This window comes from Heloderma suspectum, chromosome 2 (assembly GCF_057233095.1).
Source record: "Heloderma suspectum isolate Gila_16-S chromosome 2, 16-S_ref, whole genome shotgun sequence".
NCBI lineage: Eukaryota > Metazoa > Chordata > Lepidosauria > Squamata > Helodermatidae > Heloderma > Heloderma suspectum.
Genome location: NC_139459.1, coordinates 71,170,226 through 71,190,807, shown reverse-complemented (window position 1 = coordinate 71,190,807; position 20,582 = coordinate 71,170,226). Strand labels below are relative to the sequence as shown.

General features: G+C 39.2%; 1 protein-coding gene across 3 annotated transcripts in view; it reads right to left on the bottom strand.

Moving 5' to 3' along the window:
- Nucleotides 1-764: 764 nt before the first annotated feature.
- Nucleotides 765-20,582, bottom strand: part of FER (FER tyrosine kinase) — a 223,864-nt gene continuing 204,046 nt past the window's right edge. The window contains exons 18-20 of one of the 3 annotated variants that reach the window (XM_084833846.1): nucleotides 15,909-16,063; nucleotides 9,044-9,166; nucleotides 765-6,185 (exon numbers count right to left, since the gene is read on the bottom strand). In XM_084833846.1, coding sequence (XP_084689972.1) covers nucleotides 6,040-6,185; nucleotides 9,044-9,166; nucleotides 15,909-16,063 — 424 coding nt within the window. In that variant the 3' untranslated portion in view covers nucleotides 765-6,039. The remainder of the gene's footprint in view (nucleotides 6,186-9,043; nucleotides 9,167-15,908; nucleotides 16,064-20,582) is intronic. The other 2 variants (XM_084833845.1, XM_084833847.1) reach the window with 2 other exon arrangements.

Sequence of the window (20,582 nt, the reverse complement as noted above, 5' to 3'; positions counted from 1 at the left end):
GAATACAAAATCCATCCCTAAAAGGTACAATAAATATCCAGAATAAGTGGTATAAAAGACTAGTGCTATAATTAGTGCCCCTTATTCCTTTCCGGTACATCCCATTTGTCAACCCTGATAAATATGGCCAATACAAGGAATGGAAATATTGCAATTTATACAGGGTAAGGGATAGCAAACCAATTAAGATCCATATCTTTTAACTGGTTTCAAATACATCAGATCATTCATTTCACCTCCAACCTAATTGTCCACTCCCAAGCTAAAAGACCACTTAACCACCTTTGAACAGATCATAATCATCTCAGCTTCAAATACAAAAGGACTTACCTCCTTAATTACAAATTACTAATTTCTGAGTCAATGCATGCATCAGCAGGACTCAAAGCAAGCTAGGAGAAGGACTTCAATGAAACCATAGAAAATAAACATTGGAAACCAATTTGGCATAATAAAATTAAAATTAATATTAGCTAAAATTAAGGAAAATAGAATAACAATAATTCATTGATGGTATTTGATACCACTTCTTTTAAATAGGATATACAAATCCCGTACTCTAAAATGCTGGCACAAACGCTCAGGTATTGGGACCTTTTTTCATATGTGGTGGGAGTGTGGGATGGTCTGACATATTATTCTGGCTAATTTTATGAATGCCAAGCAATAACAGAGACAAACATAGGTCAAGATCCCAAAATGGCTTTGTTGTCACTGTTTGGAGGAGAAAACAGAGATCTCTCCTTTAAGGAGGTAATTTTTTTAATAATGGTAGCTGCAACACAGGTAATAGCTAAAAATTGGAAGTTAATCATGCCACTCTCAGTACAGCGATGGTTCCAATTCCTATGGTACCATGGTACTGACAGAAACATTGACTAGTCAGGTGACAAGAAGATTCTGATTCTTTCAAAATGCCATAGTATTGTTTTATCAATAATATTCAAAAAGAAATCAGTAACTGACACCCACCATCCACCCATGGATCACCCTCGACAGACGTTCTTGAAGAAATACCGGGCTCCCACTAAGGACAATAATACAATACTAAAATTTGTGATTACCAATGAATTCTCTGTATTCCCCTGATTACTTGTTATGTTTGTTTGATTGTCATGTTATGAAAAATTAATATATTTTTTAAACCTAGCCATCCCTTCATATCATAATATCCCGTTCAGGACTGCTTCACACAGTATAAATATAGAATCGGTCGCAGCTAAAGGTTTCCTGGCCCTGGAGGAAGACTCTTTCCATTGGAAGTAAGGAATCTTTGGATGCAACCCAATGTGCCCATGTCACAGAAGTGAGCTTGGAAACCCATGCATGCCAAAGGGTTGGAATTGGCCACATTTACATGTGTAATGTGTGAAGCAGCCCTTGTATTGCCAAAGAAAATGGGGGAAGAAGAATTGGCTTCAGAGAAATTATTGCCTGAGGCAAGTATATTTTGGATCGTACATGCTTGTAGTTATCTTTCACCCATAGATGAAAATTTCTGAACAAATGACCTGAAAAATAGCATTTTTGCATTCTTATCCTATCTGTTCAATTGCTACACAATGAGTTTTGCAAAAACAAGCCTGTTTAAGCCATCTAGAGCAACTTTACTTTATCCACCTTTATTGTTTATAGCTTTCTTCTAGGCAGGACCCCCTCACCAAACATGTCAAACTATAAAGGGAAGGAGGGATGTAACTTTCAGTCATGTGTGACCTGACCTTCTGCACATTTGTTAGTGTTTCAAGATCTAATGTTTTAACATCTGAGGGGAGAAAAGAGCCATGGCTAGGCAATAGTTCAACCAGGTTTTGCCCTTGTTTTCAAGAAATCTGATTTTGTTATTCAAAGGCTCAGACTGTTGTATAACAGAACCACAAAGTCCTTTTTCTCATTAACACAAAGAAAACAATGGACTAAGAGCCAAACTATATGTTGCAATAATAGCATGGGATGGAGAATTAACACCTCTCTCCAACTAAAAATGACGGGTTTCAAAGCAATTCTCGGTAATTTTTAGAGCAAAATTAACTATTTTTAACCAGCAGCTTAAATATATAAAAATAGCAGTGATTAACGCTTGTGATTTTTGCTACTTTCTTTCTGTGACTTATTGCCAACGTTATGCAGCCAAGGTCACCAGTTGACATGGACGGCTCATAACCCAAAAAACAGAAACAAGCAATGCAGTAAAACAACTGAAGTGTTTTCTTACACTATTTTCTAACTAAACAAGCCTGTGGCTTATTTTGTAAATATTGCTGCTGGGCAACCCTGTTCTAGTATCTGCTTCAATATTTTTTTAAAAAGCTAAGAGATGGCATTTACTAAACATATAAATTGTTTCACCCTTCAAAATGAAAAGTTGCATATATTTATGGCCTATCATAAAATGGAAAGGTACTAAAAGATCCTGTGTAAGTGAAGACAGTTAGTGGTTCCTCACATCCTATTTTCTCTCACACATATATATATATATATAGAGAGAGAGAGAGAGAGAGAAAGCGAGAGAGAGAGAGAGAGAGAGAGAGAATATTACACATTTCAGAATAATATAGAAGGCCTTTGATGCTGAGGATGTCATTTTTTGTTCAAGGTACTTGTCCCATTTGGAATTTTCATTTTAAACTATTTTTGAAGTCATAGTTCTTGAAAATGAAAGACATTATGTCAAGGGACTCTAATCGCTACGTTCAAATTGCACTTTATGTGGCATATTTCAAAAGGTTTTTGCTTTTAATTGTGAAATGCTAACTTTGAGGAAAACTTATTTCCTAATAAATATTTTAGCACTTTCAAAGCCCACTAACATTTACTGCTATGGAACAACACCAATGACAACCTCAATTTAATATTGCATACCCTCACCCCAATTGGCAAGGGGGTGTTCTAAACTTGTTCTAACAAGGAAACTATATAAATCCTGTAACAAAAACCAATTTTCTCAGAATGCAAAGTTTTGATATTACTTCATTAAGAAAGCAGCTTAGAATGGAGTTTTCCCACCATTAATTAAATTTACTGGGCAGGGGTACATTTTGCCAACCTCTTTCTCCTGACCAACTCCTAACGACCAATAATATTTTATGTATACGTGCAACTGGCATGGATTTAAATTCCTAACATACGTAATTTAAATAGTTTTAGATGACAGGAGTTTTTGTCTTACCAAGTTACATGTTAAGAGAGTGGTACATAAGACAATATGAAAAACATAACTTCTGATAACAGTAAACTTATTTTCTGTGAACAAACCGACCCCAACCATATCCCAAACAGTTACTGATCTTGAACTGACCCCTGATTTTAGGACAGTCAGAACAAACTCTAAATGCTACTGGTATTCCATGTTTGGAAAAAGGCTTTGCAATCTGAGCAGCAGTCTGTCATGAATTGCAAATGTTAACTGCTTACATAAATGAAATATAAATAGCGGTTATCCTTTACATCTGCACAAGAAGTTCAGGAGGACAGGGTGTCCTGCTAATCAAATTAAGACAAGGAACTGTCCTTTTCCTTGTTGAAAGGCAGAGTACATTCAGAAGACTTTAAGAAATGGTAATCTCTCTTCTATATAAAAATATTAACCCTTAAGAGGAAAATTAAGAACAACATGAAAGAAAATACATTCTTGTCCTTACATTTATACATTAGTGGATGCACAGATGAAGATCTATACAGCCGGGTGATTTGTAGTGTTTTTCCCCCATGTCATGCTAACATTCAGTCCTTGTGCATTTTAGTTCATTTAGGAATGCCAGTGAATTAAGGCACACTGTCTGGATCCCTGTAGGATCATAGTAATCAACTAATGTTTCCTATTTGTGTCAAACAAACCTTTACAGACAAGTGCATGCCCATGGCTACCTACAGAAACGGCCAGGGTAAAAGATACCACACTACAATTCCTTCCTGCTCCTTTTGCCTCCATGCTAGACTCTGAACTGATGGAGCAGCCGTTGTGTATAAGGCAACAAGCATCAGACATCTCCTGCACTAGATTACTAACAAGTCCGCCTACAATGAAGAACACGTCCTCCAATACAATGCTTCACTGTTTTATTCCAACATCAAATTTTATCATCATGTTAATGACATCAACCCTTCTAGACTATAAGTAGAATACACCCTACTCAACATCACTACTTTGTACTACTACAAAAAACACACAGATGAGTAAATGTGCTCAGGCCAGAAGGGTCAGCAAAACAGTGTAATGCACTTGAAGTGCATCACCAACATTTTGGGCATACTGTACAAAAGAATGCCATTTCAAGGCTCAAAGTGCTGGTTTATTTTCTCACCCTCATCCCTTTGGGACTGAAGTGATCAGCTTGCTGACACACTGGGCCGGTTCACACGATCGAACAGCCCACTGTGGCACGTGCATGCACCTATTTTGAATATTCGATGCCTGGCCGCAGCTTGTTGTGTTGTACAAACTGGGGGGGCAGGGACTGTGCAAGGGTTAAACAATTCTTGCTTAATCCAACAGACCATTAAATAAGCCACGGTGGGCTATTTTGATTCTGCAAACCAGGCTGTTGCCATCATTTTGCTGTCTCTTAGGCACAACATGAAATCCCTGCAACTGGACTGATCAACTACAGATCGAAAAGTTCAGGATTTTGCCCTCAATTTATGAAGTTGCTGGGAAAGAATCCTATTGTAAGAGACTCTAGAAATAATCCAGTCATTATTTTTTGCCCAGGGAAGGCATACATTGAGACCCAACTGCCATTCTGAGTCAGAATGCTCAATAGTCCATTGAGCAGACCCAAGAGAATCTGAGTGCAATGGCAGAAATGGAGTTCTACTTCATTTTTCAACTTTGTAGTTTGTTCGGTGTGTTCTTCATTTACAGAAGATAACATTTCCTTTCTAGAGGGTTTTTTTTCATTAGGAGTGTGTGTGTGTGTGTATGTGTGTGTGTGTGTGTGCGTGTGCGTGCGTTATTGAAAAATACCTTCCCTCTTTGGAATATATATTCTACACTTTTTTTCTTGCTCTAGCTGCATACAGAACAGAAACATCAATTCACAGAGCTTCCAAAGGTCAATCAGGTAATTCACTTCCCTTTCCCTATCCAAAAATCAATACTATTGGTTACCTTCATTATATGCCACTCCCATTCTCAAACATGTTTCTTGCTGACAGCACTTCTGAATGTGCACATTCAAAAACAACTGTGTACTGCTATAGCTCATCCTTCTGAAAGACAGATAATCTGCAGTGTTTCCTGACAGATGTATCACCATAAGACTAGTTTTGGATATATTCCCACCACCATTCCCCACCCACTCAATAAAAGCTAGTCCACACATAAATTTCTGGATGCCAATTCCTGGAGAACTGTGCCTTTTTTTCTTGGTTTAAAAAAAATGGAAATAAATAATGTCCAGTATTAAAAATGTTTACCGTCTTGAATTGTCTGCATGAAACTTATGCATGCGTTCCTCATTCTACAATCAAACCTTTATATGATGTTGTTTTAGAATAAGAATCCAACAATCCAAGATTGCATTAACTGGTGGTTTTGCTTTTTGTTTTGTTTTTTCAGAGCACTATCTTGTATAATCTTTTAAATCGAGGTAATGCTAAAAACACTGCCTCCGATTTTAAGATCTGTAGGAATGGTGCATAAACCACTTGGCTTACAGTGTGGCTGCTGTGAGAACCTGGAACCAAAAGCAGAGAAATAGGCCAAAAAACATTGTTAGGGGTTAATCACAGAAATAGAAAGGAGGCAGATTTCCTTAAATCTACACATATATTATGTGTTGTCTATTTACACATAACCTAAATGACAGCATCACTGTGATCGGATATAAAGCATTTGGCAGAACACTCTCTTTCTCTTTAACATCTTTGACATTTTCCAGACTGGGCACACTCGAATACAAATAGTTATTTTTTAAAAAAAAGGAATCCTAGAAGAATATTGAAAGAAATGTGGTATAAACGCATAGTGTTCATGACAGAAAATACTACTTTTCTGGAAAAAGAGAAAAGTCCTCTAGTTTGAGTCTTGCTAGTTCCTCATGATGTCACTTTCTTTTTCAATGCAGAGAGCTCTTTGTGAATCTCGCTGAATTTTGGTCTCATTTCAGGATTATAATCCCAACACCGTTGCATTATTTTATAGATTTCCTCTGGGCACTTCTGAGGTGCTGACATTCGATAGCCTAGCATATGTTAACAAAAAAGAAAAGAGAGTTGACTATTTTAAATGTAATTAAACTTTTAGAAAAGAAAGTAAAAGGAGTACAATTAAACATTAGGTGTCTAAACTTCCTTAGAGTTGATTCCTGTAAAATATGAAGGTGTTGGATTTGAATACATTTAGGGCGCAATCCTATGCATGTTTAGACAGACATGCTGGCTGGGGCATACTGGGAGTTGCAGGCCTTTTCTCTGTCTAAACATGCATAGGATTGCGCCCTTAAAGACTTTCCACATCACGCTGAGCTGCAAGGCTGGAAAATGAACAGCACAAAATCACCACGACTGAATTGAGAAAAAATGTTACATTGTCAGGGGTGTCAGTCACATCAGAAGGTGAGATCTGCAAAACACTGGCTCCAAGCTTCCCTCTTATTCTTTACTGTTTCAGGCACAACTAATGAACTATAATATTCATAAACAAAATAAATGTTTACCTTTTGGTACTTTTATTGCTTCTTGATATAGGGTTTCAGCTTCTGTTATTTATTTACTTGATTGATTGATTGATTGATTTACTTGATTGATTGATTGATTGATTGATACCCCACTTTTCCACCAAAAAATGGTACACATAGGAACACAGGAAGCTGCCTTATACTGAGTCAGACCATCGGTCCATCTGGCTCAGTATTGTCCACACTGACTGGCAGCAGCTCTCCAGGGTTTCAGGCAGGATTCTTTCCTAGCCCTACCTGGAGATACCAGGGATTGGACCTGGGAGCTTCTGCATGTAAAGCAGCTACTCTAGCACTGAGCTACGGCCCTTCACTATGGCTCAAGGTGGCTAATACTAGTAAGACCAAGATTAAAACAAAAACTTAAATAAAACCATCATAAACATAAATTAAAAGCACAATTAAAAATACAACAATAAAAGAAATAAACAGCACCCAACCAATTAAACAAAAACTTTCCGCTACAGGCCAGCTTACATGCCAAAGGCTTGCCTGAATACAAACACCCTTGCCTGCCGATGGAAGGACAACAGAGAGGGAGCCAACCCAGCCCCCCTTGGCAGGGAGTGCCAGAGCCACGAGCCACAAGAAGGCCCCCGCTTGCGTCCTCACCAATTATGCCTTTGATGGTAGTGAGACTGAGAGAAGAGCCCTGCAAGAAGATCTTAAAACCTGAGCAGTCTCTTATGGGAGAATGCATGCAGTCTTTCAGATAACTTTGGCTTGGATCCAGAGTTAGTCATACTTAAGAACAGACCCATTGAAATGTAAGTCCCATTGATTTCAATGACTTTACTCTGTATGACTAAGTATGGATCCAACCAATTATATTTAGTTGCAACTACTTGCTTCTGCTTTGAGAATTTAATCTGAAATTTTACTGATTTCAGTATGCTTAGGATTGTAGCCTTAATCATAATTCTACCTTTCCAGATGTTTCTTTGTTTTTCCTGGTCTTTGTCTCTGCCTTCTTTGACCATTTTAATCAGGTTTTGCTCTCCTTCCCAATCTCCTTCTGAAATCATTTGACTACTCTTGCACATACCAAATTGTTTTCTTTGCTCAATCAGCTTAAAGCATCTTCTCCCTGCTGCTCAAACATGAAAAATCTTCCTAGGAGGCAGAGGCCAAGTCAATGGTTATTCTAAAACTAACTATAAAAGGTGAGCCTCCAGGGCTTGGAAGGAGAGACTGCATGCTCTATAATCTCAAAAATGGGAAATCTTTTAAAAATCTATGGCCATATTGTTGATTATTGCGATGTGGTTTTTAAGGCAAGAATGGGCAACATGATAGCATGTCCCACACTGGGGCAATTCAAGTACTTTAATAACACTAAGAAATAGTAATTAACTGGAAGTAAGGAAGACACAACTGGATTCTGAGTTTCAGGTGCTTCAGAAATAATACCCACACTACAGACTACTCTTTGTCCATTTTCTAAGCAAGATCCTTTTCTTTCTCTTATAGGCCACATAGACTACCAAAGAAAATGCTAAAGGAGATTTCAACAAGTTATAATCAGCTTTATCATACAGAGCATTTGGTTCAGTTTTTTTGTGCATTTTGGGCCTCATAGTGGAAGTGGCCCACTTCACACATAGTGCCAGCATCATGGGAGCCACTTGATCATTGTGAGATCCCAAGTCACTGTACTGTGAATGGATACTCGAACCAAAATAAGCAGGATCAACTGAATGGGTCTTTCCTATCTGTCTAGGTGAAGTGGCCTCATTCAGCTAACAATATGTGTGAATAAGGCTTACGTCTTACATCTAGATTTCTACTTTGTTTGTTCTACTTGTTTACTCTCTTCTCAACTTTTCATCCTGACCTACAAAATGTTTGAATGTCATGGGGCAGGGCAGGGGCTGCATCCTATCCATTCTACTGGTGGCCCTTTCCCTTTGCTTTTATTTAAAAGTATTAAAGATAAGGTCCATGTATAAAGAACAACAAAGAGTCCTGTGGCACATTTACAACTGACAGATTTATTATGGCATATGCTTTTAGGGGCCCAAACCCACTTCAGACAACCTTGTTAGAACAAGCTCATGGATACTTCTAAAGATGTCAGACTTCAATTAGAACACCTTTCATGACCAGACACTGATAATTTGTTTCTGCAAAACAGAAATCAAATACCAAAACAATGCAACTAGTAGCAATACCCGTTATATCATTTCAATAATGCTGTTTGTCATGATCATTTATTCCCTATTTGGAAACTTTATAAAGACTGTAGTTTCTTTAGGTTGGAGACCTTTGCTCCAGTGTGGTATATCACAGTCACACAACGCATGAGACACAATTACTTGTCTTCAAATGTATTCATCACAAACAAACACACACACAACAATTACCTTTCTCCACTTGTTCCCGTGCTTGCTGATTAGTCATTCCTGGGTATGGACATACACCTAAACTGAAGGTCTCCCAGAGAAAGATTCCATAACTCCATACATCACTTTCAGAAGTGTATCGTCCTACCGATAAAAAACAAAGAGACGATGGTCAGTATTGTGATGATACAGTAATTCTGACAATATTATGCACATATCATGAAGCTGTGTTAATCCAGAGGCCTAAGCCCCACCCACTTGTTACCCCAGAAGGAAGGTTTAGAAAGTAGATGACAATGGTTACCCACACACATCCTCAGCTCTGGGAAACTGACTTCAAACCATTGCTACAAGGCATCATGGCAGGCAGACAGGGCAACCCTCTATAGGGATTTCTACTGGAGTGAGTCATGGTGCCCAGAGGAGGACATGATATTAAAAAAAAGAAGGCAGGCATGGAACTTTGCAAATACTGTAAAAGACCATTGCCAGAGCAAGCAAATGAGAGGGAGGTCAACATGGGAAACAACAAAAGATTGAGCCTCTGACCACGGCCTATGGAACATCACAACTTTACAGGATTCTTCAGATGGCTCTGCTATGTACTCATAAGGGCTTAGAAATAGGACTTAGGACTTAGAAAGTTCCAGACACTCTTGGATGAGACCAATTATCTAGATCCATTTCAGTCAGGGTTCAGGCCAGGATTTGGTATGGAAACAGCCTTGGTTGTCCTGTATGATTACCTATGTCGGGAGAGAGACGGGAGAGTGTGATCTTGTTGATTCTCCTTGATCTCTTGATGGCTTTCAGTACCATTGACCATGGTATCCTTCTGGGAAGATTGTCTGAGCTGGGAGTGGGAGGCACTACATTGCAGTGGTTTCACTCCTACTTGGATGGTTAGCTCCAGAAGATGGTGCTTGGGGAATATCGCTCGGCCCCAGGGATTCTCCAGTATGGGGTTCCACAGGGGTCAGTTTTCCCCCCATGCTATTTAACGTCTACATGCAACTGTTGAGTGTGGCATCCAGGGTTTTGGAGTGAATTATCATCAGTATGCTGATGACATGCAGATCTCTTTCTCCTTTGATCTTCTTCAAGTGAGACTGTGGATGTGCTAAATCAGTGCCTGGCTGCGACAATGGACTGGATGAGGGCTAATAAACTCAAACTCAATCCAGACAATATTGATGGGTGGTTCTTCTGACTAGATGGAGGGTCCTCAACCTGTTCTGGATGGGGCTGCACTCCCCTTGAAGGAGCAGGTTTGTAGCTTGGGGGTTCTCCTTGAACCATCTTTGTCACTTGAGGCTCAGGTGGCCTCAGTGGCATGGAGTGCCTTCTACCAACTTTGGTTGATGGCCCAGCTATGCCCCTACCTGGACAGGGATAACCTGGCTTCAGCTGTCTATGCTCTGTTAATTTCCAAGGTAGATTACTGCAATGCACTCTACATGGGGCTGCCTTTGAAGATGGTTCAGAAGCTGCAGCTTGTGCAAAATGTGGTGGCCAGACTGATAACAGGGACCAGAAGATCTGAACATAAAAGACTGACTCTGGCCTGCTGGCACTGGCTGCCTGTATGTTTCCAAGCCCGAATCAAGGTGCTGGTTTTAATCTATAAAGCTCTACACGGCTTGGGACCACACTACCTGACAGAGCGCCTCTCCTGACATGAACCTACCCGTACGCTACTCTCAACATCTAAGGTCCTCCTCTGGCTGCCTACTCCGAGGGAAGCTCGGAAGATAGCAACAAGAGAGAGGGTCTTCTTGGTAGTGGCCCCCTAATTATGGAATGACCTCCCTGATGAGGCCTGCCTGGCACCAACATTGTTATCTTTTTGGCACCAGGTCAAGACCTTTCTCTTTCCCAGGCATTTGGCAGCATACAATGAATGTTAATCGATCCTGGATTTGTCTTATGGTTATGATTGATTGCTTGATGTTCTTTTAGATATAAGTTGTCTTTGTGTATATTGTCTCTGTGTGTTTTTATGTAACTAGCTTTTAACCTCTGTATACTGTATTTTTAATGTTTTAATCTTTGTAAACTGCCCAGAGAGCTTTGGCCATGGGGTGGTATAGAAATGTTAATAATAATAATAATAATAATAATAATGATGATGATGTTTAAGCCACAATCCCAAGATGATTTATTTATTTCATTCAACATTTGTATACCACCATTTGTATGCTAACCCTCCCAAGGCAGTTCAGATCATACTGAAACATCGGGTTGGACTCAGTGGTCTTATAGGCCCCTTCCAACCCTACTATTCTATGATTCAATACTATAAACACTACAGAGTATCCAACACTGCCGCTCTGCTTATGCAATTGACAAAGCGCTACTGCAACAACCTCTAATTCTATGGCAGTAGCGTAAGTTAGCATGACTGCTTTCCCTGGGAAACCCATTGCACCAGCTTATGCTAGTGGTGTAGCGCCAGAGGTTGCATATGTTAATGCTATGTCAATTGTGCAAGGAGAGTGGCAGCACTGGATATTGCCCATTTATTTTAACAATCACAGTGCATACTAAAACATTAAAACATCAACACATCAGCAGTTTAAAACAACACAGAGGATGATGTACGTCAATTAAATGCAGCTTAAATACAGCATTAGAACAGCAACAATTACTATTTATTTGCTTATAACACACATATAGCCAGAGCTTTATTGAAATTTGAAAGTTCCCTGAAACATATCTTGTGGCTCCTTCTGTCAGCATGAGAGGGAAAAAAGCCTAATGCATATGTCTATTGGAAGAAACTTTTATACCAACTAACTTTAAAATTGTAGGGTCAAATCCAACGTTGCACATAAAGACAGATTTCATGGGATTAATATGCAGTATTAACAAATGAACTCAACCTCTTCGTGTATTATTGCTCTTTTTCTTCATCACTTTAACAGTGATTATTAGAAAAAGGCCTATGCAAAATAAATAAATAATACTCAAATCCTTGATATGGGGTTTACTGTAATACAACTTGCTCAAAATGTTTTGTTTTTTTTAAGCACTGATGAATTTAAGATCAGTTAGATGTTTGCTGTTTTCACCCTAGTCCTCTCAGCCCCTATCTTCAAAGAAAAAGCAATGTGAAATGCTTTAAGCAGTATAAGCTTTTTAAAAATTCTTCCTTGTATAAATCTCACTTCAAAATGTGAAGTTTCTGTATTCTAGCCAAATTACCCTTTCTCCATTTAGTGCTACAGAGTGGTAGTTAATGTTTGGAGGGGAACTGAAGTTGACATTGTTGTCATTTTCAAACAACTGCTTCATGTCACAAAGCAGAGTATCACACCATAAAGCCTTTGAAAAAACAGTATTACTAAATATTAGAACAGCTCTTGACTCACTGTATGCAACCCTATACACATTTAGGTGGAAGTAAGCTCTACTGTACTCTGTGGGAAATACTTCTAAGTAGACATGTATAGGATTGCATTGTTAAGGTATTTACCATATACAAGAAATGCTCCCTTTCCCAGTGACCATGAAATTTAGGGAGCAGAATAGAGGACTTAATCTATATTTACAGCAATTAAATTATGAATACATCAGACTCTGTGAAGCACATTATGTTTCTCTCACACTCCAGGTTTTTAAGAGTTACATGAACTCCATTTTCAGAAGTGCTGTTTGTTGGCCATTTTGAATAATCTCTGAAGAGGTATGTACCTTCAAAACTCTAGAACATCTCCACTGTGACCATGAGTATTCTGTGATGAGTTTGTGATGAGTCTGAGGTTTTTATAATCTCTACAGAACACCAGAGATCCCCATAAGTTGCTGCAGCAGACATTATGCAGACATGATAGCATGCATTGGCTTATGGATGCTTCCTGGGAATTTATCTGAGCTTGATTATCTCCTCAGAATAGGATGGCATTGCATTGATTATAGTCTGAAGATTCACTCTGCTGTATTTTCAAAGTCCAGAGGCCAAGCCTGCTGCTTCTTTGGCAAACGTTGATATCAGTCACAAAAAAGGTCCTATACACCTCTTTCGGTTTGTCACAGTACCCTCCACGAGGGTGTAATTTTGCAGGCATGACTTCTTCTCTTCTTCCACAGCAGTTGTACTTTGGGGTACTAGTCACAGCAGCAGAACGGTGGCAGCTGCAGGAAACAGCTTAGATCTCAACAAAACTTAGTAGATGCAACAGGGTGTGTCCAATTAGCCCATCCCAGTGATGGAACAGCTTCCACCAGCCCCCTGCACCCTCAAAATCTGCTCTGGAGAGTTGGGAAACCCTCAGGAGCAGATTTCAGGGGAGATATGAGGGGCTGCAGGGAGGTGGAGGAGGAGGAGGAGCAGAAAGTCATCTTCTGCAAGTGGAAGCTCACTCATATGAAGGTGGATTTCACATGAGGATTTTCACCAGGAATACTTCAATCTCACCCGTTCCTACTTCTCAGGCAACACATTTGCACTATGGTGCATGTGCTGCTCATGGAGTCAATGAAGGTTTCTTGTATGATTTTGTTTCTTTGAGTTGTTTTGAAACAGCAAGTTAGAGTGCCCTTAGAGATTCTGGGCCCTGGAAATCTTATCTTGCTCCTTGTGGTTTCTCAATAGCTGTAAGAACCTCATAAATTGACTGGGATTGACTGAACACAGCAAATATGAGCATTCATCAGGATTTCTAATCCTTTCAAATGGGACAGGAGTAAAAGGGTTTTAGAATTTAAAAGGCATATGTGGACTGGATACAGTTTATGTTGAGGAGGCTCAATAGTCCCTAATATCTATCTATCTATCTATCTATCTATCTATCTATCTATCTATCTATCCATCCATCCATCCATCCATCTATCTATCTATCTATCTATCTATCTTTTTTTTAAAGGGAGCAATCCTATGGCTACTAGACCCTGTCTAGAGTGCCATAGGATTGTTCGGTTTCTGGGAACCAAGGTCAGAGCCAGAAACTGTGCTCCCTGCCCTTGGCCCCTTGTAGCCAGTGTAGTTCTCTCCACTCCAGTTACCTTTTCACGCTCATAAACGGAGCACGAAGATGGGGAAAAGGGGACAGTCCCGGGGCTGGGGAGGGGAGGGAACAGCAGAAGCTGCTTTACGCAGCTTCCTATTGGGTTTCCAGACCCCTTCTCGCCCTCTCCCTGAAGCCGTGTCTAGACAGGGGAAATTGCTCATCTAGGCAAAAATGCAGGATGGCCAGAGCACGGAAGAGAGGATCCCCTCTGTGCTCCAGCCACCCTGCATAGGATAGTTGGCAGCCTCCGATTTCAAAGGCTGGTAACTATCCAGATAGGATTGTGCCCTAAATCGTGTCTGTCTTTTTTTCTTTAACCATCTCCTTCTTCACCCCTATTTCTAACACTGATGCTTTACCCATGTCACACTGGTGTTTGCAATACATCTAAATAATATTGATGGTCAGGGTTATGCTAACTGTTCTCACCTCCGAAAGATCCGTATGCACTTACAACTAAATATCATTTCATGCTGTTTTAAATTAAGCTGCGTAGTTGGTAGAGAGCAATTACGGACATTCACTGTGCTGCTGGTAGTATGATTACTTTAGTAAGTCTGTATATCTTCTCCTTTCAGAGCTTGGCATCTAGTAATTTAACACCTTTCATTAAAAACATTCAGGAATGCCAGTTAGAAGGAATTCATTTCTTAAGAAGTGTAAGTTATGCAGAGTCAATTACCTTTCTCAGTATAAGATCTGAATACCTTCGAAAGCATGCTGATACTAAAAATGTGTGGTATACATTAGTGATATAGAAAATTGAAAAAGTTATGCTGAAACCATGAGATTATAATAAACAAAGTTGGTTTTATTAAGAGCATTTATACAACTAAGAAACACAGAAGCACTGCAATTTGAACCAGGGATATAATTTTATTCAGAACACCTCTCAAAAGTAACTCTTTGCAACTGTTATGTGTAATGTTTCAGCTATGCAATTCCCAAATAAGGTATGAATTTGTGTGCCAGTCCCTGCATGTAACATTTTGAACCACTTCCCACAGTACAGTTTTATTCAGTGTATTTTTCTTAAAAGTCACTCATGTGAATAAAAACGTTAAAATGGAAAGGTGCTACAAACAGGTCTGGCTTGCAAAGGGATGTATATTTAAATTATTCGCACATTCATTTTTATGGGGGAAACAACTTGTAGGTGCACAGCTATGACAGCAGTAATGTAGAAAAATAGGCCTGAAGAAGATATATGTTCCTCAAACTCCTAACCATAGTTTAGAAATTAGGATTGTCCAGTGGGCTTGCACACACTCTACTCACTGTTGAATTCCCCTTCCCCTTTCAGAGTTAGTCAGCTTCAAAACCTGGTTTCAAACTTTGACTTAAAGCTAAGTATGATTTAACATTAACTTTAGTATAAATACAACTACGGATGTCACATATAATTGAACAGAGGTGCTAGCAGAAGTGAGACCCCTGTTCACTCCTCTCAGATACATTTGCATTGAGCAGGGCCTAACTCTCAGGTGAGCCAGCCTGGGGATCGTATTTCAGAGTCAGAACACCACAACTGAAAAGGCACTGTCATTACTCACTTCACCTTTGAGGGCCAGGAACATGTAGAAATACCTCTGAGGCAGAACTTTGTAGCCAGGGAGTTTTGTGTGAAAGCAGCCTGTCTTTACGTTTTAAATGTTTTAAATATTTTAAATATAAGGGGCATTTAAGTATTTTCATAATTCTTCTGAAAAGGGAACATATTCTGTTTTTGTTGTTGTTTTTTTGAGGAAAGGAGAAATCTTTAAAAAAGGCTTGCAAAAGATGCAGCTATTTGCACATACGTTCATGCGACCCCTTCTACATTCTGATGTCAAACAATATATTCTGGACAAAGACGGGTAGCAATATTATTTCCTTACCATAGTTCAAAGCCTCTGGGGCAGTCCATTTGATGGGAATCTGCTTTAATCCAGAAGATGAATATACTCCATCATCTTCTTGACGAGACATTCCAAAGTCGCTAATTTTCAGAACATTATTTTCACCTACTAAGCAGTTCCTTGCAGCAAGGTCCCTGTGAAGTGAAAAAAATAGAATGTTAATACTGATACAACAGAACTATGCATATATTTTCAAAAGCTAAATAAGCAGGTTTCCCCATCCTTTCTGTTTCAGGAAAAAAAATCATCCACCATTGGAGATACAAAGTACACAATACATAATGGTTCCTGGAAAATAAAGTATTTTTTTAATGAAGTAGTAAAAGAAATGCGTGCATGACAACAGTACTGTGACCACGCTGCTCTTGAGGTTTATTATTTCCAGTACAGCGCAGAGTCGTAAATCAGATCTGATGTGGGGGATTAGCATAGCTTGAAGACACAGTCTTGTTCTCACAACTAGCAAATGTAGCCAAGGAAGAATTCATATATGATTTAGGCTCATACTTCCCCCCTCCACCCCACTACTCACTGATTGCCAATGAGGCAATAGGCCTATTGTATATCTGGTTTAAAAAACTGCATTGGTCGCTTTTAAGGGAGGGGTAGGCAAACTGGTGCCTTCCAAATGTTTTGAATTACAACTCCCATAATCCCTGACAATTGGCCATGTTGGATGAGACTGATGGGAGTTGTAGTTCAAAACAGCTGGAGGGCACCAGCTTGCCTATTCCTGGTTTAAGGATTTATGGTTCTAGGTAAAATTGCCTCACGAGAAAAAAGCTGGAGCCATGCGAACAATAAATGTACCCATTTATTAACAAATAGCTCATGAAATATTTTAAATAAATTCAGTTCCTCAAATAGTAACTGTCGGTTATCTCAAATCCAGTCATTATATATATATAATGTATTAGTAAGATCTATTTATTTATATCCTGTATTTTTCTCAAATACATCTCAGAGAGATGTTTTTATCTTGATAACAACCGTGTGAGATAGGGGTTAGGCTGAGAGAATGTGATTGGCTCAAGGTCACCAATGGTTTGCTTTGTGACTTGAGTGGGAATTTGAATCCTGGTCTCCCCAATCATAGTCTAACTAACCACTATGGTTAGTTACCATACTAACCATATGAAACTACTGATTTCTACACCGCTGAATTGCGAGAATATTTATTCTAGCTCCAAATAAAAAAATTAAATAAATTATTAAATGTCTTGGTCAAATTTAATGGTGATGTATACATCCAAGGGCAGGAAATTAGTGGCTTCAATAACTATCATAATCTTGATTTCCAAACTCAGGTTGCAATCCTACACCTTGTTATTCAAACATGAATTGCATTTCATCTTCTTCCAGAAGCTCTGGGTGCTGCACATGTTTCTTCTCCCATAATATCATCACAACCCTCTGAGGCAGGTTAACTTGTGAGACAGTAAATTGGTCCAAGGTCACCCAGTGAACTTCATGACCAAGTAGGGATTTCAGCTCAAATTAATATTTTTATTTTGGTTCATTCATTTCCTAATTTATAAAGTTTCCATATGATTCAATTAGAGTAATAGATTAGAATATATGTCATACTCTTGGATCATAGCAGTATTTTTAGTGGCAGATTTTAAAAAAAACTATGACATTTCTTCTGGACCATCTATATGGAAATGATAGCTGTAAAGTCCATAGTCTGCTCTAGGTGATCTCTGCTAATAGCATGGACATTTATCAAGATTTGTTCTATTTTAATTTTTTCTCTGAACACTAATGCCTGAACCAGAAGTCCAAAACTCAAACATTTTAAATACTGTCTTGTTCCAATTCTACCGTCATTCTGTGGAACCAACATTGTTACTGGCACTGAGAAACTCAGGATGGTATGTTTGATATGGAATGACTAAAGCCAAAACCCCAAGAATTTTAGGTGTGCATCCCCAGCCTTTTCTTTCTTAAAAAAACAAACACCTCTCTTCTCTTCCACTGAGAAATAATACAAGATTAGAATATAAGGAAAAAAATAAAATTAAATGAAAGACAAAGTGCCATAAACAGTCAAAAATAGCAACAGAACGGGCCAGTTCGCATAATCACTTCAACTTAAACAAGCCACAGTGGCTTGTTTAAACTTCAATGAATACCAGCACATACTGGACACCAGCAGTGTGACCTGTCTGAAAGGGAAACAACCCTCAAATATCATCATGGCGATCACTCGTGACTGAGTAAGGTTGTCTTCCAGGGGTAGAATCTTAGCAGTGGGTCTGCAGGTGGCTGTGAAGGCCAATTCTGGATCCACACAGCCTCCCACAGTGAGGACATCGTGGGAGGCGGTCACGGTGAGGGTTTGCTTGACGTGCCTTCCGCTGAGTTCGCTTCTCCCTTTCGCCCTGTACTCGTGCTTCTTCAAAGTCCGTAGTGCCTTTAATATAGGCTGACCTACAGTTGGAACGCTCATGGGTTAGAGCTTCCCAGTTCTCAATGCTTATGTTACATTTTTTTAGATTAGCTTTGAGAACATCTTTAAATCCCTTTTGCTGTCCACCAATGTAACTCATGGGCTCTTGTTGGTGATGGAAATTGCGCCCACCACACACCACAATTTAAATAAGCCTCCAGGGCTTGTTTAACCTACGATGATCATCCTAAACCAAAACCTGAAAACAAAGCCAAAATGCTCAGTAAAAGCCATCCTGCAGTTAAGAGACTCTTTTCAACCCAAACACCCTTAAAAACATTGTAAAAGAGCTTACATTCCCATTTGTTTATGAGCACAGCTGTCCAAAAGAAAAAATGTTAAACTATTTGAACACAAGCATTTAATGTAGAGAATTACAGCTGTAGCATTAGTAGTCATTCCCGAGAAAAGGATTTATGAAGAATTTGCCGTTTGCTTTCAGCACTGACAGATAATTTGCTAACAGACAGGTTGCTATGCATAAGTAATGAATTGTGTCTTTGAGGATTATGATTTCTTTAAGGATTATTAAGATTATAAATTATACAGGCTTTTAAATGGAATGTTATTTATATTCAAGCTGGGTACAAGCCATAGGCTTACTTCTGCTGTTCTTTCTTGGGTGTAAAACTGAAGTCATTCTATTCAAAGTCAATAGAATTATACTTTTTTAAGCACGGGCACTAAATTGGCAACAGGGAAATAAATATGCCCATTTTGAATAAATTAATTACTGAACATTCGGTACTTATCTCATAGTTATTAGAATCCAATATTGTGGTTGCTATGGGTGAGCAAATTGCCCACTCAAAGGAAGACTTCCTGACAAGCCCAACGACCAGAATAAGCACAGAGAGTGAAAATGGCAGTCTCTGGTTTTGTGCAAAATACATGACTATATGTATACTGAGCAATTAGCCCTCTTAGATGACTAGGCAGAGAGGGACTGCTACAATCAGGCAGGAAGACTGAAATATACATGCAAGCCCCACTTTGAGGAGGGAGAGTACAGCTTCTGCAGAATCCAGTAGTGGGCTTAAGCACTGTAAGGGAGACAAGCCCTCCAGCACCATCAGAGGCACTAGCCCATTGGTCACACTTACAGAATCAGAACCAATAACTGGTTGAAATATAGACTGTTAATCCATCTCATCTTAGGCGGCCTGTAGTAGCATGGATGAACTCATTCTATTGTATGCTTATATCCACATCACGACTAAGTGTCTGGCCATATTGCCCAGATATGAGCAATATGAGCCCAAATATGAGACACTCAGGGAGAAAGTACATATTCCATAGGCAACCCAAGGTGGGAAACCCTGGGCACTGCTTTTTTATTGCCTGCAAAGCAGCTCGGATGGGGATAATATGCAAAGAAGCAGCAGTGGATGGGAGAAGGGATAACTGTTTGGCCCCTTGTCACGCCTCCCCCCCTCCCCAATTCCAGCCACATTTCCAGGTATGGATGTGTGTGAGGGGATGGGGGAGCAGGGAATTGAGACTTAGGGTCTCTCACTCTTGGTATTCATTCCAAGTGGCAGGGGAAGAAAAAACACATTCTCTAGTTGCTGTTTCAAGACTTTTTAACCTAACCCCTTTTTTGGACGTTTGGGGCTTATGCAACTTTTTGCTATATTTGTTGATATTTCCAGCTATCCTGATGTTCATTATGTTGAACATTATTATGTTATGTTCACATATGTTTATGCTGGTTCTGTGCACACCACTGATTTCATTTCTTTGAAGCCCCACCTAGCGAGGAAAGCTATGGCCTTAAGACCAAGACCAAGTTTGTTGTATCATGTGTCTTCAGACCATGCTCTGGGACTCTTATCAGTTTTAGGGCTTGTGAACTAGAGGGCGGTATTGATTCCAAACTAATTCATCTGCAATAATTACACAACAAAAGGCATTCACTATGCATGCTGTGCCATACGACCAGTAGAAAATGTAGTTAGACTAAGAATGTTAGTGAAGTATTCTAAAAAATATTCTCAGACATTGAGAAATGTTATGAATGAGGCAGTTGCTTGGGGGGAATGTAGTGTAACAATTGTTTTCAAGTTGTTTTGATGGAATTTTTATCACTTCCCATTTCAATCTATAATGTGATTTTCTGTGCGCGCGCGCACGCGTGTGTGTGTATATATCTGTATTTGTGTGTATATATACGTATACACACACACACACATGCAATGATA